The sequence below is a fragment of the Haematobia irritans genome, chromosome 3, assembly GCF_050003625.1.
Source record: "Haematobia irritans isolate KBUSLIRL chromosome 3, ASM5000362v1, whole genome shotgun sequence".
Lineage (NCBI taxonomy): Eukaryota > Metazoa > Arthropoda > Insecta > Diptera > Muscidae > Haematobia > Haematobia irritans.
Genome location: NC_134399.1, coordinates 210,629,410 through 210,656,257, shown reverse-complemented (window position 1 = coordinate 210,656,257; position 26,848 = coordinate 210,629,410). Strand labels below are relative to the sequence as shown.

The window sequence follows — 26,848 nt, the reverse complement described above, 5'->3', positions numbered from 1 at the left end:
CTTACTTTAATGTTATGAACTAAAAATGATAAGAAAAAAAAATTTTACAAATAAAGTACACAATTTTAGTAAATTCGAAATTCGGACAAAATAGTTCATATTTTTCTAAAATTATTAAATTTTACTTGAAAAGGTTTTCATAAAAAATAGTTTTGTCTTCAATTACGAAATTAATTGTCCAATAAAAAAAAAACATTGATTTTTTTGGTATTATTATTTTAGTGATTGCTTTTTTAATTAAAAAATTTATGGAATCAATTAAAATTTGTAATTGAATATTTTTTTAAAACTAAATTAAAATTTATATTGGAAAATTGTTTGTCTTATTTTTTTCCATGTATCTAAAATGAGAAATTTTACTCAAATTATCCGTTTTGAACTCCGTAGGACATTTTAACAATTCCAACTTTTTCTTTCCAAACTATGAAATATTCTTAAACATAAAAAAAAATATTTTTAACCCTTGTGTATGTGATAAAAGCGATACCAGCGTGATGAGGTCCCGTGGGACCTACAATAAAAAAAAGAATGGTAGAGAGGTTATCCCTACGATATTTTTCGATCATTTACTGTAGGTGGACTATTCTATAATGCACAAATTGGATATATAAACATTTGGTTGTAAATATAGAGTTTTATTTAATTTTTAATAGGATACAGATAATGTTAAAATTTTTGATTAGTATACTAGTGGCCCTGATGTTTGACAGGCAGGCGTAGTACCTATAAGTATCCTTATACGTACCAAGCAACAATATATTGTTTTTGTAGTTGAATGTTCTTAACAAACTGGATTTTTGAAGGAAAAACAATACGATTTTTTTTAGTGGCGTTCGTTTTGCTCGCAGTATTATGTGCACAGTGGTTGTTTCAAACTTGGTCCAAATTGAGGCACATCTTGCCAAATTCCAGGAGCCGATAGGTCTGGAAAATGTATAGAAATATAAAAACTTATTTCGACCACGATTTCCATGAAGTTCAAATAACTTCTTTTGCACTTTTACTCTTACTATATTGGATATATCAACGGAAGACATAAAATTATGTACTACCAAGCAACGAAACCAATGGAAACTTCAAAAATGACAAATTCTTCCAAATAACGGTATTTTCTGAAAGGATGTTAGTGTTATTAATTGTTCCAAATACGAAAATCGCAATATCTTTACACTGCTTTTTAAACTGTGCTAAAACCACTAATGTAATTAGTAATAGGTCCCATTGGACCTCATCACGCAGAATCGCACTAAACTTTTTCAAATACCTATAAAAACCGATTTAATGATTCAATCACATAAAAATTTAAAGTTTTCAACTTAAAACACTTCAGTACAAGAAGTCATAAACCATCAAGCTGAAATTCATATAAAAGATAAAGTTATGTATGAATAAAAATCAAAAAGGTCCAGCGGGACCTCATCACGCACAGAAGGGTTAATAAATTAGTTAACATTTTCGCAAATAAACGTACATGTTTTCATGATGGCATCATTTTTTTTTATGATCACAACTTTCAAAATTTCAGTTAATTTTAGACAAGTATATACGGCCGTAAGTTCGGCCAGGCCGAAGCTTATGTACCCTCCATCATGGATTGCGTAGAAACTTCTTCTAAACACTGCCATCCAGAATCGAATTACTTAAGTTGCGGTAACGCTTGCCGATGGCAAGGTATCTTAAAACCTCCTAACACCATCTTCTAAATTGTATGTAAGTCCATACGTGGTATATATTAAATCAAAAAAGATCGATCCAATACGTATATAATTCAGTTTGACAAAGTAGACATAAAATTTTGACAAAATTTTCTACAGAAATAAAATATTAACAAAATTTTCTATAGAAATAAAATTTTCACAAAATTTTCTATAGAAATAAAAATTTTGACAAAATTTTCTATAGAAAGAAAATTTTGACAAAAATTTCTACAGAAATAAAATTTTAACAAAATTTTCTATAGAAATAAACTTTTGACAAAATTTTCTATAGAAATAAAATCTTGGTAGATTATTTTTGGCTCGAGTGGCAACCATGATTATGAACCGAATAAAATTTGAACAAAATTTTCTATAGAAATAAAATTTTGACAATGATGAAAATTTTATTATGAACCGATATGGACCAATTTTTGTGTGATTGGACCAATTTTGGTATGGTTGTTAGCGACCATATACTAACACCACGTTCCTAATTTGAACCGGATCGGACGAATTTTGCTCCTCCAAGAGGCTCCGGAGGTCAAATCTGGAGAACGTTTTATATGGGGGCTATATATAATTACGGACCGATATGGACCACTTCTGGCACGGTTGTTAAAGATCATATACTAACACCATGTTCCAAACTACAACTGGATTGGATGAAATTTGCTTCTCTTGGAGACTTCGCAAGCCAAATCAGGGGATCGGTTTATATGGGGGCTATATATAATTATGAACCGATGTGGACCAATTTTTGCACGGTTGTTAGAGACCATATACCAACATCATGTACCAAATTTCAGCCGGATCGGATGAAATTTGCTTCTCTTTGAGGCTCCGCAACCCAAATCTGGGGATCGGTTTATATGGGCGCTATATGTAATTATGGACCGCTGTGGACCAATTTTTGCACGGTTGTTAGAGACCATATACCAACATCATGTACCAAATTTCAGGCGGATCGGATGAAATTTGCTTCTCTTTGAGGCTCCGCAAGCCAAATCTGGGGATCGGTTTATATGGGGGCTATATATAATTATGGACCGATATGGACCAATTTTTGCATGGATGTTAGAGACCATATACCAACATCATGTACCAAATTTCAGCCGGATCGGATGAAATTTTCTTCTCTTAGAGGCTCCGCAAGCCAAATCTGGGGATCGGTTTATATGGGGGCTATATATAATTATTGACCGATGTGAACCAATTTTTGCATGGTTGTTAGAGACCATATACCAATACCATGTACCAAATTTCAGCTGGATCGGATGCAATTTGCTTCTCTTTGAGGCTTCGCAAGCCAAATCTGGAGATCGGTTTATATGGGGTCTATATATAATTATGGACCGATGCCAAATCTGGGGATCGATTTATATGGGGGCTATATATAATTATGGACCGATGTGGACCAATTTTTGCATGGTTGTTAGAGACCATATACCAACGCCATATACCAAATTTCAGCCGGATCGGATGAAATATGCTTCTGTTAGAGGCTCTACAAGCCAAATCTGAGGGTCCCTTTATATGGGGGCTATACGTAAAAGTGGACCGATATAGCCCACTTTCAATACCATCCGACCTACATCGATAACAACTACTTGTGCCAAGTTTCAAGTCGATAGCTTGTTTCGTTCGGAAGTTAGCGTGATTTCAACAGACGGACGGATGGACATGCTTAGATCGACTCAGAATTTCACCACGACCCAGAATATATATACTTTATGGGGTCTTAGAGCAATATTTCGATGTGTTACAAACGGAATGACAAAGTTAATATACCCCCATCCTATGATGGAGGGTATAAAAATGGAGTTATAATTCAATGAACTAAAATAAAGATTAATTTGGCTTTAGTGCTCTTTTGTTTTTATTGTACTCCTTATGGAATTACATAATACATTCATTATATAATTAGACTTGTGATAAATATTAACCTTTTACTGCTATTTAGTTGAAAATATAACATTGTATTTATCTTACATAAGTTAATCATTATCATCAAATGAAACAAATGCCAAAAAATAATTCACACTAAAAGAAAAGCCAAAGCAAAAAACAAAAACTATTCGCTATTTAAAAATCAGAATAAAAACCACAAAATAAAATAAAAATAAATACAATTAAAATAATACAAAACAAAAAATCAACCTGATTACCACACTTAGGGGGAGTGGATTGTCTGTCAGTCGATTTTATTTGAATTTGTATCGAATTCTAATGGCCTGACGACAATTAATGTTGATGATGACGCTAACCCACGATGATGATGATGATGAAAGACGGGCAAACATGGCACGTGTATTGGCGACGAATTCGTAAAACAAACATAAATAAATTAAATCTAAACAAACATCGGGCCAAGAACAATTTGAGAATCTATATTCGTTTTCTGGCCAGAGTCCGTGAATAAATGGGACATTAATAAATTTATTCAATTGGCACTAGAGAAAAAGCTGACTGAGGGGAGAGATAGAGATAGCATTAGGGAAGAAATAATCAATAGCCGAAAAATTTATTATGATTGTATGTCATAGACAAAAAATGACTTATTGCATGCATCTTTGTATATGAATCAATTTTCAAAGAATTTTTGAAAAAAGATGAAATAAAAAAATCTACGAAAGAACCTATTAAGACATTTTTAGTATTTCAGTGTTTATTTTAATTATACAAATAAATATTGAATATAATGCAATATATATATGATGGAAATCATTGAATTTAAATTAATTGTATTCAATACAAATCTATAATAGTCTATATAATTCAAGCCAATTGAATTAAATAAACTTTATTAAAATTAATGAAATAAAATTAAAACAAGTCTCCAAAGTACCACTAAAGATGGTGAAAAAGGCAAATGTGTTAAAATTAAAAAAAAAAAACAGTATATTCGGCCGTAAGTTCGGCCAGGCCGAAGCTTTTGTACCATCCACCATGGATTACGTAGAAACTTCTTCTAAACACTGCCATACACAATCGAATTACTTGAGTTGCGGTAACGCTAGCCGATGGCAATGTATCTTACGTGAGGTAATGTATCTAAATTGTAAGTAAGTCCATACGTTGACCATCAAAAAATACCGATTAAATACGTTTATAATTCGGTTTGACAAAATTTTCTATAGAAATAAAATTTTAACTAAATTTTTTATAGCAATAAAATTTTAACAAAATTGTCTATAGAAATGAAATTTTAACAAAATTTTCTATAGAAATAAAATTTTAACAAAATTTTCTATAGAAATGAAATTTTAACAAAATTTTCTATAGAAATAAAATTTTAACAAAATTTTCTATAGAAAAAAAATTTTAACAAAATTTTCTATAGAAATAAAATTTTAACAAAATTTTCTATGGAAATAAAGTTTTGACAAAATTTTCTATAGAAATGAAATTTTAACAAAATTTTCTATAGAAATAAAATTTTGACTAAATTTTCTATAAAAATAAAATTTTGACAAAATTTTCTATAGAAATAAAATTTTGACTAAATTTTCTATAGAAATAAAATTTTGACTAAATTTTCTATAGAAATAAAATTTTGACAAAATTTTCTATAGAAATAAAATTTTCACAAAATTTTCTGTAGAAATAAAGTTTTGAGAAAATTTTCTATAGAAATAAAATTTTAACAAAATTTTCTATAGAAATAAAATTTTGACAAAATTTTCTATAGAAATAAAATTTTCACAAAATTTTCTATAGAAATAAAGTGTTGACCAAATTTTCTATAGAAATGAAATTTTGGCGGATTATTTTTTGGTATGGTTGTTAACGGCCAACGGGAGCCACCGTGGTGCAATGGTTAGCATGTCCACCTTGCATACACAAGGTCGTGGGTTCGATTCCTGCTCCGACCGAACACCAAAAAGTTTTTTAGCGGTGGATTATCCCACCTCAGTAATGCTGATGACATTTCTGAGGGTCTCAAAACTTCTCTAAGTGGTTTCACAGCAATGTGGAATGCCGTTCGGACTCGGCTATAAAAAGGAGGTCCCTTGTCATTGAGCTTAACATGGAATCGGGCAGCACTCAGTGATAAGAGAGAAGTTCACCAATGTGGTATCACAATGGACTGAATAGTCTAAGTGAGCCTGATACATGGGGCTACCACCTATACTATACTACCATATACTAACACCACGTTCCAAATTTGAACCGGATCGGATGAATTTTGCTCCTCCAAGAGGTTCCGGAGAGCAAATCTGGAGAACGGTTTTTATGGGGGCAATATATAATTATGAACCAATATGGAACAGTTCTGGCACGGTTGTTAGAGACCATATACTAACACAATGTTCCAAATTTGAACCGGATCGGATGAATTTTGTTCCTCCAAGAGGCTCCGGTGTTCAAATCTGGGGATCGGTTTATATGGGGGCTATATATAATTATGGACCGATGTGGACCAATTTTTGCATGGATGTTAGATACCATATACCAACACTATGTACCAAATTTCAGCCGGATCGGATGAAATATGCTTCTCTTAGAGGCTCCGGAGTACAAATCTGGGGATCGGTTTATATGGGGGCTATATATAATTATGGACCGATGTGGAACATGCATGGTTGTTAGAGACCGTATACCAACACCATGTACCAAATTTCAGCCGGATCGGATGAAATATGCTTCTCTTAGAGGCTCCGGAGTTCAAATCTGGGGATCGGTTTATATGGGGGCTATATATAATTAGGGACCGATGTGGACCATGCATGGTTGTTAGAGACCATATACCAACACCATGTACCAAATTTCAGGCGGATCGTATGAAATATGCTTCTCTTCTCTTTATGTGGGGGCTATACGTAAAAGTGGACCGATATGGCCCATTCGCAATACAGTCGACTCCGCTTTAGCGCAAAGCGCTTTACTGAAAAACCTCGGATAACTGAAATCGATCGCATTCCCCAGTTGTTTTTTCTGTCCATTTCATTTAAATTACTCCGCTTTAGTGAAACTCCGCTTAACTGAAAAAATCGGATTACTGAAAAGTTTTTTGTGTTCAAATGAGTTTCGTCACATTAGTATGACTTCGCTTTACTGAAAATGCCACATTCTCGCTATTGAGAGAGAGTACATTTTCTTCTCCGTATTGAGAACGCTTTATTTCAAGTGAAGATGGCACTTTCAAAACAGTTTAAATCACTCTGTAAATAAAATCAACTGAAAGGTAAAATTGTAGATGGCACACACACGGAATCAAACACCTTGTTTTTATTATTTTATGTACATAGCATTGGTCATAAGTTCGGTTAACTGAAATTGAGTGGATTTTTTTCCAGTTATACGGAGTCCGCTTTACTGAAACTTTTTCAGTTATCCGAAGTTCGCATTACTGGAAGTTTTTTTCAGTTATCCGTAGTCCGCTTTAGCAAAAACTTCGGATAACTGAAATTAAATGGCTGCATTTTTAACGTTTCAGTAAAGCGGAGTCGACTGTACCATCCGTCCTACATCAATAACAACTACTTGTGCCAAGTTTCAAGGCGATAGGTTGTTTCGTTCGAAAGTTAGCGTGATTTCAAGAGACGGACGGACGGACATGCTTAGATTCTGGGTCGTGGTGAAATTCTGAGACTTTATGGGGTCTTAGAGCAATATTTCGATGTGTTACAAACGGAGTGACAAAGTTAATATACCCCCATCCTATGGTGGAGGGTATAAAAAAAAATTCTTAAAATTATTTGCCCAGAAAAAAATATCACCAAAAGAAGAGAAGAACTGATTATTCAAAATGAAAACGTAATCAAATAAATAACTGCCTAACACAATTAACATTTACGCCCATTTCCACGAAGCTCCGTTAGTGTTCCGTTAACTAACCAACTTTTAAACCGTATTATGGACGTAGCTGTCATCTTGCATATATATTCCATACGCCAGTTAGGAACTTAACTGACGAAAATTTTTCAGTTAAAGTTAACTGGAGAGAAGATATTTGCAATTTACTTTCTGTTAACTGACAGTTAAAGCCTAACGGAGCTACATGAAAATGGCCGTTAATCAAATAATAAATAAATAAAGTCAGTTAATGATTTTAACTAAATGAAACAAAAAACAAAATCAAAATCAAAAATATTATTGAAAATATTGTTCGGAAATTTTTAGCTCATTAACTAACCTAACCTATGTTAATTTTTCCATTGTAAAAAAAAATTGCGGATGCGTCTTTTTTGAACACCTGTTTCTATGTGAAGGAGTTGCCAGATCGAAACAAAATTTAACATGTGTTCATAACAGAGATGGGAGTTTCCGAAACACTTAACTTTTTTTCTGTTTATACCGCGATTTTTGTGCTAGGCTAAGAAGTTTCCGAACTGCCCTCGTATATTGCATAAATAATACAGTTAATTTTTTGCAAAGCCCTGCTATAACATATATTAGAAGAGAGGTATAGCATTTGATACCATATAATTTAGTTAAAGTTTAGTATCTTATGGCGATTTCGATTGGGAAAAAAGGTGCAACATTCTCGAAATTGATTGCCAAATATAAAGGACACTGTCATAGATTTTGGATCCCGTATCCCTCACAATATTATGAATTAACAATAACTTTGGAATGGCACTATTATTTGAGCGAAAATACAATGAGGGAAAAAGTAGTGTAACACCAGGGCAACATATTTTTTGCGAAACGAAAACGCCCTTAAACAGACCTCAATTACATTTTAAATTTAAAAGTCAATGAAATTTAAATTTATTTAAGTTTAATCGTACCTTTAATTTCTACTGTGTGATTGAAATGGCTATCATTTCTTAAAGCTATTATTCAATGCAAACAAATATACATATTTATATATTCCTTACTTTGTATACTATAATCACTTAACATACTAAGCAATTGTTTTAATTCCATGTATACAAAAAAATGACTACACCTATAGACGTAAAAAAAGGTTTATTATCGGTTCATTTAATAGGCCTTTTATTATTGTAGAAGATTAAAATTTGTAAATGATTAAATATTCTAAGTCATTTATGAAAACATTTAAAATCGGCAAAATCCAATATAATGTGTATAAAATATGACCGTTGCAAAAAGCAAATCGTTTTTACTACGAGCGAATGATACACAAACGATTTATTTATTGTAGGTCATGGTTCTAGAGGTTGACAACAATTCAATCATTTTTTTTTTATTGTTTAAAATATTCACTTAGATTCTTCTTATCCCACACTTTCTCTCCGATTTCACGCCTAAATAAACAAGTTTATTTTCTAATGTGCTACAAATGTTTGCCAGCAAGTAAGTATTGCCTGACTGACTGGCTGACTACTGTGGCTTATCAAATGTTTGAGTTTTCAGTAACAAGTAAATATTTATGATTTTACTTTTATATTTCAAAAAAAAAAAAATTATATAAATATATATATATTTTCTTCTTTTAATGTTTAGATTTTCTTGGGAGATGGGCTAACTAAAATATCTTGAAAGTGAATAAGGTTATATTTATTTTAAATTATAGTATAACTTATTATGAATGAAATATTAGTTTGCATAAGCAAATAATAGGCACTAAAAAGAAATTTGATAAAAATATTAGAAATATTTAAGATTATACTTTGTTTTATGGAAAAATATAAATACACGGACGAAAAAGACTATTTTTCATATGTTTCGGTATAAAAATTATATGTTTGTAACTAAAATTTTTAGCACATTATATTTAAGTGCAAGCATATAATGTTCGGAAACTACTATAACATGTTTGGGACATATATGTTAATATGTTAGAACATATTATGTTTGGAATATCACATTTTCTTAAATATAATGTCTTTGAATACAAACATATATTAATTTATAAATTTCATATAACCATATATATACACTGAAAAAAAAACTATTTACGTGATATTAAAGATTAAGCAAGCTAAATTATTATAAAATTATTAAAATAACGAAATTTTAATTAAAATAAAGTTTATAATCTTTGCTTCAAAAAGTTTTTTCATTAAATTTAGGACACAACTTTTTATACCCTTCACCACTACTGTGGGTATAGTAAGTTTGTGCATTTGTATGTAACGCCAAGAAGGAAAAGTCTGTGACCCATAGTTTAGTATAGCGATCGTCTAAGAATTAAATTCTGAGTCGATTTAGCGATGTCCGTCTGTCTGCCTTGTCATGTATTTTTGTGCGCAAAGTACAGGTCGCAGTTTAAGTCCGTTCGTCCTCAAATTTGGCACAGGGTCGTTTTTTGGGACAAAGATAATCGCTATTGATTTTGGAAAAAATCGGTTCAGATTTAGATATAGCTGTCATATATATTTATCCCCGATCTGGTCATAATTGACGTGTTTATCAACCGATGTTCTTCAAATTCCGTACATCCGAATATTTTATGAGTCTCAAAAAACTTGAGCCAAATCGGTTCAGATTTAGATATTTAGACTCATATGATTTAGACTCATATGACCACAGAGGCCAAAGTTTACTACCGATTTTCGTAAAATTTTGCATAAAGAGTAGAATTAACATTCTAACAATGCTTGGTAAATTTGATTGAAATCGGTTCAGATTTAGATATAGCTCCCATATATATCTTTCGTCCGATTGGCACTTATATGGCCTCAAAAGCCAGATTTTTGACGTGATTTAGTTCAAATTTTGCACAAGGAGTACGTTTAATAGTATCGGAAAGTGTACCAAATTAGGTTGAAATCGGTTCAGATTTAGATATAGCTCCCATATATATCTTTCGCCCGATTTGCACTTATGTGGCATCAAAAGCCATGACTTGCTTCAACTTTTGCACAAGGAGTACGTTTAACAGTATCGGTAAGTGTGCCAAATTTGGTTGAAATCGGTTCAGATTTAGATATAGCTCCCATATATATCTTTCGCCCGATTTGGACTTATATAGTCTCAAAAGCCATGACTTGCTTCAACTTTTGCACAAGGAGTACGTTTAACAGTATCGGTAAGTGTGCCAAATTTGGTTGAAATCGGTTCAGATTTAGATATAGCTCCCATATATATCTTTCGCCCGATTTGCACTTATATGGCATCAAAAGCCAGAGTTTTGCCTTGATTTGCTTCAACTTTTGCACGAGAGGTACGTTTAATGGTATCGTTATGTGTGCCAAATTTGGTTAAAATCGGTTCAGATTTAGATATAGCTCCCATATATATCTTTCGCCCGATTTGGACTTATATAGCCTCAAAAGCCATGACTTGCTTCAACTTTTGCACAAGGAGTACGTTTAACAGTATCGGTAAGTGTGCCAAATTTGGTTGAAATCGGTTCAGATTTAGATATAGCTGCCATATATATCTTTCGCCCGATTTACATCCAAATGACCACGGGGCCAGAGTTATACTCCCATTTACGTGAAATTTTTCCGGAGATAGCAGAATTATTATTGTAACTATGCATGCCAAATTTAGTCAAAATCGGTTCAGATTGTATATAGCTCCCATATATATGTACACCAGAGTTGGGAAAATATGGTAGACTATTTCATATTTTAGACCCATTTGCAATGGGATTTTCCTCCAATTGACTGAATAGTTTCCACGGAGAATATATTTAATATGATATTTAAGTGTAACAGGTTGGCTGATAAGCCCCGGTCTGACAAATAGATGGCGTCGCTAGTATTAAATGCATATTATTTTTATATAGTACCAACTTTCAAATGATTCGTGTCAACATTTGACGTCTGTCATATAGATAGAGCGTCTTTTGTGAAGCAACTTTTGTTATTGTGAAAAAAATGGAGAAAAAGGAATTTCGTGTTTTGATAAAATTCTCTTTTGTGAAGGGAAAAAATACGGTGGAAGCAAAAACTTGGCTTGATAATGAGTTTCCGGACTCTGCCCCAGGGAAATCAACAATAATTGATTGGTATGCAAAATTCAAGCGTGGTGAAATGAGCACGGAGGACGGTGAACGCAGTGGACGCCCGAAAGAGGTGGTTGTCGATATGCGGAAGCTCTGTGCAAAGTGGGTGCCGCGCGAGCTCACATTTGATCAAAAACAACAACGTGTTGATGATTCTGAGAGGTGTTTGCAGCTGTTAACTCGTAATACAACCGAGTTTTTCCGTCGATATGTGACAATGGATGAAACATGGCTCCATCACTACACTCCTGAGTCCAATCGCCAGACGGCTGAGTTGACAGCGACCGGTGAACCGTCTCCGAAGCGTGGAAAGACTCAAAAGTCCGCTGGCAAAGTAATGGCCTCTGTTTTTTGGGATGCGCATGGAATAATTTTTATCGATTATCTTGAGAAGGGAAAAATCATCAACAGTGACTATTATATAGAGTTATTGGGGCGTTTGAAGGTCAAAATCGCGGCAAAACGGCCCCATATGAAGAAGAAAAAAGTGTTGTTCCACCAAGACAACGCACCGTGCCACAAGTCATTGAGAACGATGGCAAAAATTCATGAAGTGGGCTTCGAATTGCTTCCCCACCCACCGTATTCTCCAGATCTGACCCCCCAGCGACTTTTTCTTGTTCTCAGACCTCAAAAGGATGCTCGCAGGGAAAAATTTGGCTGCAATGAAGAGGTGATCGCCGAAACTGAGGCCTATTTTGAGGTAAACCCGAAGGAGTACTACCAAAATGGTATTAAAAAATTGTATTGCTCTTGAAGGGAACTATGTTGAATAATAAAAACGAATTTTGACAAAAAAAAATGTGTTTTTCTTTGTTAGACCGGGGACTTATCAGCCAACCTGTTAGCTCCCAGCAAATTTGAAGTAGTTGAGGTGGTAACACAAATGTTGGTCTACATGGTGGTGAAGGGTTATAATATAGTCTTTAGACTTTACTTACTTGTTTAAATTTGTGTCCCTCCGTTAAAGACGCATGTCTTTGAACTAAGGCTAATTTTCTTTAAGTAAAGAAACACATTTTTGATTTAAAGAAATTGTCCTTAAATTAACTGGAATATTGAAACTTTAGATTTAAGATAAAAACGCTTCAAATATAGGCTAAGACTTATTTTGAGGATTTAGCGTCTTTGGTTTAAAGTTTTTTTTTTTGTTTTGGAATTATGAAAGCATTTTCTACTTTGAAGTATCCGTTATAATTTGGATTTTTAAAGTGACATTTTGTTTGTACGTGAGTACCTTTATTAATAAACCACGAACAGAGAATGACAATGTGATAAATGAGATCTGTATCCTAATTTTGATTGGTCCTAGATTTAAAGCCAGACAGGATGCTGAGGTTGGTCTTTGGCTCAGAATCAATACCAAAATCCTTAAGGGAAGGTGAAAATCTTTGGATCCAAGTAAACTTTTTTTTTGAGTGCACTCAAAAAAAAGTTTACTTGGAAAAAAGTTTACTTAACTTTGGGTAAATTTCGATGCCTAAAATTTAAGTTGCATAATCTTCCATATTAGGTCAATATTTTTTTGGTGTAGAACAATTCAGAACAGTCAATGTCTTACAAGAAATCAGAAAAACCAACCGCCAAAGTAAGTCCTTCTAAACGCACAACTTTAAAAGCACTTTTTTCTTTTAATTCAATATTTTATAACTCGCTTTGGTCATATTTTTAATGGCTAATTTTAACTTTTCTTGTCTCAAATAGGTTAAAATGAGAGCAAGAATTGATAAAATGGTATAAATTATTCAATTTTTTTTTCGATTCAATATTTTTTTAATTCAATATTTTATAACTCGCTGTGTACATATTTTTAATGGCTAATTTTAACTTTTCTTGTGTCAAATAGGTTAAATCAGAGCAAGAATTAATAAAATGGTATAAATTATTCAATTTTTTTTTCGAAAAAAAATGCTAAATCCATTTCGGAAAAATTTGGAATTTTTGTGAATGTTTGAAGTCAAACTTTTCCGACAGGCGTTAGAATGGATTAAAAATAATAAAAGTTATTTATTTAGCAAAATATCACAGCATTGTTTAATCCACATCCAAAACACTGAATTCGGATCACACCTTAAGATGTGATGCAAATTCAGTGCAACGGCTGTTGAAATGGTGGACATCCGTCCTATGACAAGCCCATGTTAAACTTTTCGCTTCAGCGTCAATTTTGCACTACTTCCAGATCCAAAATGAATATTTTTACTACTTTTTTGGCGACGCTTTTTTGTTGGGTTCTGCATATTTTGGAGATAACTCAGAGTGGCAAATAGGCTTCGACAATTGTTACAAACGCAGTAAAGCGATTTCATATGATTAATATTTGTTTTTTTTTTTCTAATCCCGAAATATAAAATGTAACCCTCGTATAAGCGCGCACACATGGGAATATTTTACAGATACGAAAAGCTTAAATAAATAGCTACATAATATTTTTTATATTATGCTGATATCAATTACGTGGAGGGTGCAGATTTTGTTTGATTATATTTCTAATTGATTTTCACCTACACAAAAAAGAAGGGAGCAATTAGACTAACACCAAATTTAATTTATTTTTATTGCAAAAAAATTATTTCTTTGTAGTTTAATTGTATAAATTTTTGTCGTAATTTGTTACAGCTCAATTAAAATTATCCGTATCCCAAGAATATCTCAAATATTTTATGAACTAAACGTGTTTAAAAAGTTCAATGACCGTTCACATAAGTTCAATGTGAATTAACGTAGAAGAACATTTTCATGTGAATCGCAAAAACAGTGAGAATGAACTACTGTATAGTTTTTTTTACTTTTAGTAAATTTTTCTTCTATGGGAGCGTGTAATTTCGTAAAAAAATAATTAAAAGTGTACCAAGTAGTTTTTTGCCTTGCCGCATTGTGGAAACCTCAAAAATTGGAGTACAATTGAATTCAATTTTCGCATAAACATAAAACAGTTTACGTTTTTCCGTGTACTCTCTGTGCATATACATAAATACAAATAATTTTCCATAGATTCAAAATACACGTGATAGAAAACTTTTGCAAAAATTTAGGAATGAGTGTCTTAAGAAATATTTTTTAGAAATTCTCTCTACGAAATCTTTTAATAACGTTTTTTTCCAAACCGATTACCGCTGATATGAACTTTACTTTTTTCCAACCAGATGCTAATTTAAAATAAATTTTCTTAATGAGAAAACTGGCTGACTTGCGCATATATTTAATTAGAATATAGATAATAAATAAATTTGCAAATTAACAAAAACGATTGATTCACTTAGAGTTATTTGTTCCTTCAAATTTGCCACACACAAAAATCTCACATTTATCTGAACAAAAGAAGCGAAATTTTTACGATACAAATTTCGTCAACAAACTAAGAAGAAAAACAAACTAAGCTAACCAAAAAGATTGTGTGAAAATTTAAAAACAAAAAATAAACACTCGAAGAAATAAGGTGGTGTAAAAAAATTAAGAATTTTAAAAATCTTGAAAATTTTGAATTGATAAAGAAGAAAAAACGAACTATATGAGTACGCTTTAATAAAAAATTTCTATAGCAATTAACATTAAAATAAAATTTCTATAGAACTAAAATTTTGAGAACATTTTCTATAGAAATAAAATTTTGATAAAAAATTTCTATAGAAATAAAATTTTGAGAAAATTTTCTATAGAAATAAAACATTGAGAAAATTTTTTACAGAAATAAAATTTTGACAAAATTTTCTATGGAAATAAAATTTTGAGAATTTTCTAAAGAAATAAAATTTTAACAAAATTTTCTACACAACTGAAAATTTGACAAAAAAATTTACAGAAATGAAAATTTGGTACAATTTTCTGCAGAAATGAAATTTTGAGAAAATTTTCTATAGAAATAAAATTCTGAGAATTTTGTATAGAAATAAAATTTTGTCAAAATTTTCTACACCTATGAAAATTTGACAAAATTTTTTACAGAAATGAAAATTTTACACAATTTGAGAAATTTTGAGAAAATTTTCTATAGAAATAACATTTTGAGAATTTTGTATAGAAATAAAATTTTGAAAAAAATTTCTATAGAAATAAAATTTTGAGAAAATTTTCTATAGAAATAAAATTTTGAGATAATGTTCTATAGAAATAAAATTTTGACAAAATTTTCTACACAAATGAAAATTTCACAAAATTTTTTAACGGAAATGAAAATTTGACACAATTTTCTGCAGAAATGAAATTTTGACAAAATTTTCTATAAAATATAAATTTGGGAAATTTTTATATAGATATAAATATTCTGAGAAATTATAAAAATAAAATATAGATATAAATATTCTGAGAAAATTATAAAATTAAAATTTTCAGAAATTTTTTTATAGAAATAAAATTTTCAGAAATTTTTTTATAGAAATACAATTTTCAGAAAATTTTCTATAAAACAAAAAAAAATAGAAAATTTTCTATAGAAATAAAATTTTATTTGTTGTTTTGATCTCAGCTGTAAAACCATTGCGTTGACTAAACTACAAGAGTAGCTTAACCAACAGAGGAGAAGAATATTTGTCAACTTTATTTGGCCAAAAGCCTATGGACTGCAAGATGGTTGGAATGGACGCACGTTTCGTTATTACCACATTCCTCATCAGCATTCTCTACTTGCAGCAAAACTATCAACCAAATATTATACGTTTGTACAAAGATTTATTTAGGCATATAGATCATGAACTTAAGAAATAGAAGAAATTTAAATATAAATAAAAAAATTCGAATAAAATTGTCTATAGAAATAAAATGTTGACAAAATTTTCTATAGAAATAAAATTTTGACAAAATTTTCTATAGAAATAAAATTTTGACAAAATTTTCTATACAAATACAATTTTGACAAAATTTTGTACAGAAATAAAATTTTGAGAAAATTTTGTACAGAAATAAGGCTTTGAGAAAATTTTTTATAGAAATAAAATTTTGAGAAAATTTTCTAAAAAAATAAAATTTTGGGAATTTTCTATAGAAATAAAATTTTGACAAAATTTTCTACACAAATGAAAATTTTACAATTTTTTTTACAGAAATGAAAATTTGACACAATTTTCTGCAGAAATGAAATTTTTACAATATTTTCTATAAAATAAAATTTTGGAAAAATTTTCTATAGATATAAATATTCTGAGAAAATTATAAAAATAAAATCGTCAGAAAATTTTCTATAGAAATACAATTTTCAGAAAATTTTCTATAAAAAAAAAATAGAAAATTCTCTATAGAAATAAAAACTAAACTACAAGAGTAGCTTAACCAACAGAGGAAAATAATGTTTGTCAAATTTATTTGGGCAAAGCCCTATGGACTGCAAGATGGTTGGATGGACGCACGTTTCGGAATTACCATCAGCATCCTCTACTTGCAGCAAAACTGTAAAATGTTTGTACAAAGATTTATTTAGGCATATAGATCAAGAGTTTAATAGAAGAAATTTAAATAGAAATAAAAAAAATCGAACCAAAGTTTCTATAGAAATAAAATTTTCACAAAATGTTTTACAAAAATAAAATTTGGACAAAATTTTCTATAAAATAAAATTTGGGAAAATTTTTCTATTCAAATAAAATTTTGACAAAATTGTCTATAGAAAAAAATGTTGCAGAAATTTTTTATCGAAATGAAAATATGACACAATTTTCTGCAGAAAAACAATTTTTTGACAAAATTTTCTATTAAACAAAATTTTGGGAATTTTTTTTTATAGATATAAATATTCTGAGAAAATTTTCTATGGAAATAAAATTTTGAAAAAAAATTCTATACAAATAAAATTTTCTACAGAAATAAACTTGTCAGGATTTTTTTTTATAGAAATAAAAATTTCAGTAAATTTTCTATAAAACAAAAATTTTTAGAAATTTTTTTTAGAAATAAAATTTTATTTGTTGTTTTGATCTCAGCTTTAAAACCCTTGCGTTGACTAAACAACAAGATTAGCTTAACCAACAGAGGAAAATAATGTTTGTCAAATTTATTTGGGCAAAGCCCTATGAACTGCAAGATGGTTGGATGGATGCACGTTTCGGAATTACCACATTCCTCATCAGCATCCTCTACTTGCAGCAAAACTATCAACCAATTATTATATGTTTGTACAAAGATTTATTTAGGCATATAGATCAAGAATTTAATAGAAGAAATTTAAATAGAAATAAAAAAGAAATTCGAACAAAATTTTCTATAGAAATAAAATTTTGACAAAATTTTCTATAGAAGTAAAATTTGGACAAATTATCTATAAGAAAAAATGTTATAGAAAATTTTTATAGAAATCAAAATTTGAGAACATTTTCTATAGAAAAGTTTTGAGAAAAGTTCCCATAAAAAAAAAATCAGAAAATTTTCTATAGAAACAAAATTTTCAAAAAATTTACTATAGAAATAAAATTTTGAAAAAATTTTCTATAGAAATTAAATTTTAAAAAAATTTTCTATAGAAATAAAATTTTCAGAAAAATTTCTGTAGAAATAAAATTTTCAGAAAATTTTCTATAGAAATAAAATGTTGAGAAATTTTGTGGAAATTTAAGTTTATTTTTTTTTTTTGAGTGTATTAAAAATTTAGGGTCGCAATATGTGAATGAATCTTAATTTGTGGAAGAGGTTTTGAAAGATTTCTTTTTTCAAAAATTCCACGAAAGAATGTATAGCAAATTTATTTGCAAATAACCAAATAATAACGATTTTAAATAAATAAAATCAATTGTTAAAGGAAATGAAAAGAAGAGCCAAAATCGAAAAGTGTTAAAAATGTGCAAAATAAAAAAAAACGTTTGAAAAACAAATAATAAATGAAAATGATCGCAACGCAATAATGATGATATTCGTACAGTAAATCAAACCGGTATGTTAAGAGAGAAAATGTACCAAGTCCATGAATTGAAACTTATTAAGTCAAAGGCTTTAGAAATTAACTTTTATCGAATGGACTAAATACATTTTACCATAATCATTTTATGATTCACAAATTTATAAAAAAAAATTGAGAAAAAAATTTTAACTTTACTTACCGTGAAGCAGGTATAGCTCGTATCAAATGTTGCTGTTGTGGTGAATTTTGTAAATTTGTTGAGCATGATGATGACGACGACGATGATGAAGACGATGAGGACGATGATGATGACGATGAACTTAGAGAATTATTATTGGGACTACTGTTGAGGTTTGTTGTGACATTTTGTTGTTGTTGCTGTTGCTGATGATGGTGGATGTTGGTATTCTGGGATGAGGAGGTACTTAAATTACTGCTTAAATTTGTACTTGAATTAGGGCTATTTGTTTGTATTTGTTGTTGTGGTTGTAATTGTTGTTGCGGTTGTAGTTGCTGTTGCTGTTGTTGGTGCTGAATCTCAACATGTTGGTCGAAACCGAAACCACTATCATTGGAATTATCACAGGGCGGTGGGTGCGGTCGTGGTGGAAATCTTTTGCCAGGCACTAATTTGCCAGGACCAATCTGGAACATAAAAGTAAAAATATTTTAAAAATATTTCTAATCAAAAACAGTCAACTTTTATTTTTTATACAATAATCAACTCAAAAAATAGTGTGAGAACAAAATAGAGAAATATAATTTCCTTTTTGCCGTCCTTTGTAAAGTATCCTTTTTGGTTAGAAAATTCCCAAAAAACGAAAAAAAATATATTCAAAAATTAAATTTACTCTATTTGTTTTTGTATTAGTTCAAAAACCGCCACCAATACCTTCACAAAATATTTAACTTGGCTAAAATCGGACCATACGTTTTTTACAACATCCACGTATATTAACCGCATTTTCGACCAAAAAAGCTTAAAATGCAAATATTTTTTAAAATTAGTTCTAGTCAATTATAGCAAAATTTTATTTTTGCATTCGAAGCTCGATGTCAAAGAAATCGGAGCACATATTTGTTTTGCCGCTTTCAAAGCACTGTGCGGCGGACGGATAGACGGTCATAGCAAGATCGACCCCGAATTTTACCACAAGTCAGAAATGATATTTTTATAGGGTCTGAGACCAATATTTCCATGAGTTTCAAACGAAATGACAAGGTTAGTATATCCCTATGGTGGAAGGTATAAAAATGAGTTGAAGCTACATCTAAATCTGATGGTATTTTTCTAGCTTTTTTGATAACACAGAAGGTTTTGTTGTGATAAATTTAACTAAGATCGGATAAAAAATAATGCTATTATAGCCAAATATTGCAATATCGGGCGATACATGTTTATGAGAGCTATATCTAAATCTGAACCGATTTCAATGAAATTTTGCAGACTTAATGGGTGCTACCAAAAACTACATTGAGATAAATTTTACGACGATCGGTTAGTAAATAAGCGTAATATGACAGCATTTGTCGAAATCGGACGATATATAAACGGTATATGGGAGCTATATCTAACTTTGATCCGATATTTTTCAAATTCAATAGCATAGCCAAATGAACACTATGTACCAAATTTCACCAAAATCGGTTAATAATTGCGACTGTAAACCTGCGATCAACAAATACATGGAGAGACGGACGGATACCAAGGGCTAAATCGGCTCAGAAGCACGGTTGCCACAGTTGATAAAATCCTACCAAAAATGGTAGATTTTATATATAAACTAGCGTAACCCGGCACGCTTCGCTGCGCCTTCCGAAGCGTATTTGGAGGAACATTTTGCGTTAACTTAGTCAACTATATCCTTCGTGCTGAAAACAAATTCGATAAGATTTGAATTCTTTTAAACAAATCGGACTACTTGATTTTTCGTTTATAGGTACAAATACGGCGGGAGAGGGTGTACCTTCTTCTATATTTCTTGTGAATTTTAAGTGTGGTTTGTCAAGGAAAGGTATCCTTCTCCTCAACATATCTGAAAATTAAGCATTATATTATAATAACATACAAAGAATTACTGCTTCCCATCCAATAAATCGGAAAAGGCAAAAGTAGTAAAAAATTTTATCACATTAACATTTGCTAAAATGTTGGAAAATAATGCACCCTCTACGTTGGCTGCCAATTTTATGTAAATTTAAGTTCTTTACTAAAAAGAAGTCTGGCAGAAGCCTGTGCAAAAATCATAAAATTATGTACCGAGTTCCCATTTACGGACAACCCTCCACTTTCAATTTAAGAAAAAACCGACAAAAGGGAACTCTCTCCCCACCTTCGCTCCACTCTGACCTGATATCGGACTATCAAGTACCCTATATTAATTTCGCAACTACTCAATGGTCCCTATAAATTCTATCGAAGTAAATCGACAAAGTTTATTTCAATTTTCCCCTTCCCCAACCAGATATCGAAAAATCATATATTAATTTAAAAATCATGTATAAATTTCATCACCTCCTCCCACGTTCCCTGTAAATTTCAAGTAGATCGGAGATGTTTAATTTTTGCTCTATTGTTTTAAAGGGACGTCACTTTCCCCGATACAATATCGACAAACACCGTAGTGAATAGCACCCCTAACCTTCCCTGAAAATTCTTGAAACTTTCCTTCAAGTGTGGGGCAATGAAGGTTGTCTCTTCATTTATAACCTTTTCCCCCGCTTCCTTTGTAAATTTCAAGAAAACTTAAATTTTTTATATTTCATGTTATCCTGATACCGAAACAGGCAATTGACGTCCAAATGCATTATATCTAATTATACAATTATTTTTCGAGCTTTATGGACAGATATAGATTAAGGAACATGGCTAATAGAGCCATTTTTTTGCAGTTTTAGAGGAGGACCTCCTCCCCGACCAAATGTCGAAAAGCGTATCTTTTGTAAACGTCCCAGAAAATGTCAAGCAAATTATAAGCCTAAAGGGGCGGCCTCTCTTCCGTCCAAAAATCACAAAATCAGGTATCAACTATTACGGTTGACAGAGGTTACAATCTCTCCCCAGTCCTCTGTAAATTTCAAGTAACTCGGTAAAGTTTAATTGTTTCTCTGTATGTACTTAAGAGAAGCGGATGTCTCCCTATGCCCTTTTATTTTTATTAAAAAATCAGGAACCTGATCGGGGAGGGGTGGCCCCCCAAATATCGAAAAATAATGTAGCGGATTTTTGTCTAGATGCCAACGCCAACATTCAATGAAAATTGCAAATCGCATAATTTTGTTCCAAGTTTCAAAAAGTAAGGCAAGGGGGAGGTCCCCCTCCCCGACCGCATATGAAATCATCAGGTACCCCATATTAATTCCATAACCTCACCGCATGTTCTCTTTAAATCTCAGATAATTTAGAGAATTTTAGTTTTTTCACTGTACTTTAAAAAAAGTCGAACAAAGGGGAGGTCCCCCTCCGCCACCAAATATCGAAATATAAAGTATCGGATCTTTGTCTAGTTGCCAACCCCAAACCTTCAATGAAAATTTCAAGCAAATCGGTCAACTTTGGTCCAATTTTCAAAAAGTCCGACAAAGGGAAGGTCCCCCTCCGCGACCAGGTGTCAAAAAATGAGGTACACTATATTCACCACATGAACGTCCCCTATGATCTCTGAAAGTTTCAAGTAAATCGGTTCAGCCGTTTCGGAGCCAACTCGGTTCATACAAACAAACAAACAAACAAACAAATAAACAAACATAGATTGAATTTTATATATATAGATAAAGTTTTGACCAAATTTTCTATAGAAATTAAATTTTGACTAAATTTTCTATATAAATTAAATTTTGACTAAATTTTCTATAAAATAAAATTTTGACAAAATTTTCTATAGAAATAAAATTTTGACAAAATTTTCTATAGAAATAAAATTTAACAAAATTTTCTATAGAAATAAAATTTTGAGAAAATTTTCTATAGAAATAAAATTTTGAAAAAATTTTCTATAGAAATACAATTTTGACAAAATTTTCTATAGAAATAAAATTTTGACAAAATTTTCTATAGAAACAAAATTTTGACAAAATTTGTTACAGAAATAAAATTGTGAGAAAATTTTCTATAGAAATACAATTTGACACAATTTTCTATAGAAATAAAATTTTGACAAGATTTTCAATAGAAATAAAATTTTGACAAAATTTCCTATAGAAATAAAATTTTGACAAAATTTGTTATAGCAATACAATCTTGACAAAATTTTCTATAGAAATAAAATTTTGACAAAATTTTCTATATAAATAAAATTTTGATAAAATTTTCTATAGAAATAAAATTTTGACAAAACTTTCTATAGAAATCAAATTTTCGAAAAAATTTTCTATAGAAATAAAATTTTTGAAAAATTTTCTATAGATATAAAATCTTGACAAAATTTGTTACAGAAATAAAATTTTGAGAAAATTTTCTTTTGACAAAATTTTCTATAGAAATACAATTTGACAAAACTTTCTATAGAAATAAAATTTTGTCAAGATTTTCAATAGAAATAAAATTTTGACAAAATTTCCTATAGAAATACAATTTTGACAAAATTTGTTATAGCAATAAAATTTTGACAAAATTTTCTATAGAAATAAAATTTTGATAAAATTTTCTATATAAATAAAATTTTGATAAAATTTTCTAAAGAAATAAAATTTTTACAAAATTTTCTATAGAAATAAAATTTTGACAAATTTGTTTATAGAAATAAAATTTTGACAAAAAATTTTATAGAAATAAAATTTTGACAAAATTTTCTACAGCAATAACATTTTCAAAATTTTCTATATAAATAAAGTTTCGACAAAATTTTCTATTGGGATAAAACTTTGCGAATATTTTCTATAAAAACAAAATTGTGCGAAAATTTTCTATAAAAATAAAATTTTGAGAACATTTTCCATAAAAATAAAATTCTGAGAAAATTTACAAAAAAAAAATAAAATTTAGAAAACATTTTCTATAGAAATAACATGTTGACAAAATTTTCTATAGAAATTAAATTTTGACAAAATTTTCTATATAAATAAAATTTTGATAAAATTGTCTAAAGAAATAAAATTTTGATAGAAATAAAATTTTGACAAAACTTTCTATAGAAATAAAATGTTGACAAAATTTTCTACAGCAATAACATATTTTCAAAATTTTCTACATAAATTAAATTTAGACAAAACTTTCTCCAGAAATAAAATTTTGACAAAATTTCTATAGAAATACAAATTTTTTCCCTAGAAATAAAATTTTGACAAAATTATCTAAAGAAATAAAATTTTGAAAAAAATTTCTATAGAATTAAAATTTTGACAAAACTCTATAGAAATAAAATGTTGACAAAATTTTCGATAGAAATAAAATTTTTGACAAAACTTTCTATAGAAATAAAATTTAGACAAAATTTTCTTTAGAAATTAAATTCTGATAAAAAATTATATAGAAATAAAATGTTGACAAAATTTTATATTGAAAAAAAATACCAAATTTTCTATATGAATAAAATTTTGACATTTTTTGACATAGAAATAAAATTTTTAGCACATTTTCCATAGAAATAAAATGTTGACAAAATTTTTAAAGAAATAAAATGTTGACAAAATTTTCTATAGAAATAAAATTTTGACAAACCCTTCTATAGAAATAAAATTTTCGAAAAAATTTTCTATAGAAATAAAATTTTGGAAAAATTTTCTATAGATATAAAATTTTGGAAAAATTTTCTATAGAAATAAAATGTTGACAAAATTTTCAATAGAAATAAAATTTTGACATTTCTATAGAAATAAAAATTTGAAAATTTTCTTTATAGAAATAAAATTTTGACAAAAAATTTTATAGAAATACAATTTTGACAAAATATTCGACAGAAAAACAATTTTTACAAAAATTTCTATATAAATAAAGTTTCGACAAAATTTTCTATTGGGATAAAACTTTGCGAACATTTTCTATAAAAACAAAATTTTGCGAAAATTTTCTATAAAAATAAAATTTTTAGAAAATTTTCCATAAAAATAAAATTTTGAGAAAATTATCTATAAAAATAAAATTTAGAAAACATTTTCTATAGACATAAAATTTTGACAAAATTTTCTATAGAAATTAAATTTTCACAAAATTTTCTATAGAAATAAAATTTAACAAAATTTTCTATAGAAATACAATTTTGACAAAATTTTCTATAGAAATAATATGTTTACCAAATTTTATATATAAATAAAGTTTTGACCACATTTTCTGTAGGAATAAAACTTTGACAAAATAGTCTATGGAAATTAAATTTAGACAAAATTTTCTATAGAAATAAAATTTAGAAAATTTTCTATAAAAATACAATTTTGACAAAATTTTCTATAGAAATAATATGTTTACCAAATTTTATATATAAATAAAGTTTTGACCACAATTTCTGTAGGAATAAAACTTTGACAAAATAGTCTATGGAAATTAAATTTAGACAACATTTTCTATAGAAATAAAAATTAACAAAATTTTAACAAAATTTTCTATAGAAATAAAATTTTGACAAAATTTTAACAAAATTTTCTATAGAAATAAAATTTTGACAAAATTATCTATAGAAATAAAATTTTGACAAAATTATCTATAGAAAGAAAATTTTGACAAAAATTTCTATAGAAAAAAAATTAACAAAATTTTCTATAGAAATAAAATTTTGCAAAACTTTTGTATAGAAATAAAATTTTGACCACATTTTCTATAGAAATAAAATGTTTACCAAATTTTATATATAAATAAATTTTTGACCAAATTTTCTATAGGAATAACACTTTGACAAAATTTTCTATAGAAATTAAATGTTGACAAAATTTTCTGTAGAAATTAAATTTTGACAAAATTTCATATAGAAATAAAATTTTGACAAAATTTTATATTGAAATAAAATTTTTACCAAATTTTCTATATAAATAAAAGTTTGATATTTTTTGACATATAAATAAAATGTTTACCAAATTTTATATATAAATAAAGTTTTGACCAAATTTTCTATAGGAATACTTTGACAAAATTTTCTATATTAAAAAAAAATTTACAAAATATTCTATATAAATAAAATTTTTCCACAATTTTCTATAGAAATAAAATTTTGACATTTTCTATGGAAATAAAATTTTGACAAAATTTAAATAAAAGTTTGATATTTTTTGACATATAAATAAAATGTTTACCAAATTTTATATATAAATAAAATTTTGACCAAATTTTCTATATAAATAAAATGTTTACAAAATTTTCTATAGAAATAAAATTTTCACAAAATTTTCTTTAGAAATAAAATTTTGACCAAATTTTATATAGAAATAAAATGTTGACAAAATTGTCTATAGATATAAAATGTTGACAAACTTTGACAAAATAAAAAAAATAAATTTTTATAGAAATAAAATTTAATAAAAACTGCAAAATAAAATTATTTATTTGGTAGTTTTTTTTTTTTATTTTATTTTTTTCAAATTTTGGATCGGTTGCCACGTGCCCAGGAGGTGATTCTGAGTTGATCGGTATATATTTTGTGGGATCTAAAATCAATATATCTAGTAGGCACATTTGACCACTGTATGGTTTAGGGTATAAATACGAAAATCCTTTTATTACTAACCAATATACTAGACAGAGAAACTATAGGTCAAATGTAAAAAACAAAAATATTAATAACTTACCCTGGAGACTGAATGTAGTTTGCCAGGAAATGCTTTACCCGGATGCCGTTTTGAGGGCGTCCGAAAACCTTTACGATGTATACGCGGGTTCATTGTAGACATAGTGGACATGGCGGTACGCATACCTAAAAAAATAAGAAAAAATACATTTTCAATAAAATATCATTCAGTAAGAAGTCAGTACAAAAAAAAACAATCACCAAACTGCATTTACACACAATTTATATTAATTTTATTACTATTATACTGTTTGAAAAAAAAGGAAATCGGAGCTATAGTCATAGTCAAATAGCATGATAGTGATAGTGAGTAAATTACAATTGAAATTCAGATGAAAAGAAAAGACCACTTATTCACTCGACGATGATGATTGTTTGGGTACCCGGTCGGTGGTGCATCTAAATTTACAATGTCTTTGTTATTGTTGTTGCTGTCGTCGTTGTTGTGTGTGTGTGTGTGTGATGATTGTAATGTTGTTTGTGCATTTTTCGACGCATGATTTCAATTTGCCCTCAAGGAAAAACTTATAGTACCCCGTTTGTATAGAGATGCTGATAAAGCTAAAGTCCAACGCCCTCTAGCAAAGTAAATCAGCACCCCAAACAACAAGAGGAACGGTAGTAGTGTAGTGTAGCCTCAATCTGAAAAGACTGTAGTAATGGACATATATAGCAGACAGACACGCAAAATGAAAAAAAAACAAACAAATCGTCGGACAGTATAGCTATATAAAATTACAAAAAGAAAGAA

At 29.2% G+C, this 26,848-nt stretch overlaps 1 protein-coding gene across 5 annotated transcripts in view; it reads right to left on the bottom strand.

Moving 5' to 3' along the window:
- Window positions 1-26,848, bottom strand: part of NFAT (nuclear factor of activated T cells 3) — a 218,097-nt gene that overhangs the window by 47,766 nt on the left and 143,483 nt on the right. For all 5 annotated transcript variants that reach the window (XM_075302602.1, XM_075302603.1, XM_075302604.1 and 2 more), the window contains 2 exons: window positions 26,099-26,223; window positions 18,585-19,030 (listed from right to left, as the gene is read on the bottom strand). In XM_075302602.1, coding sequence (XP_075158717.1) covers window positions 18,585-19,030; window positions 26,099-26,223 — 571 coding nt within the window. The remainder of the gene's footprint in view (window positions 1-18,584; window positions 19,031-26,098; window positions 26,224-26,848) is intronic.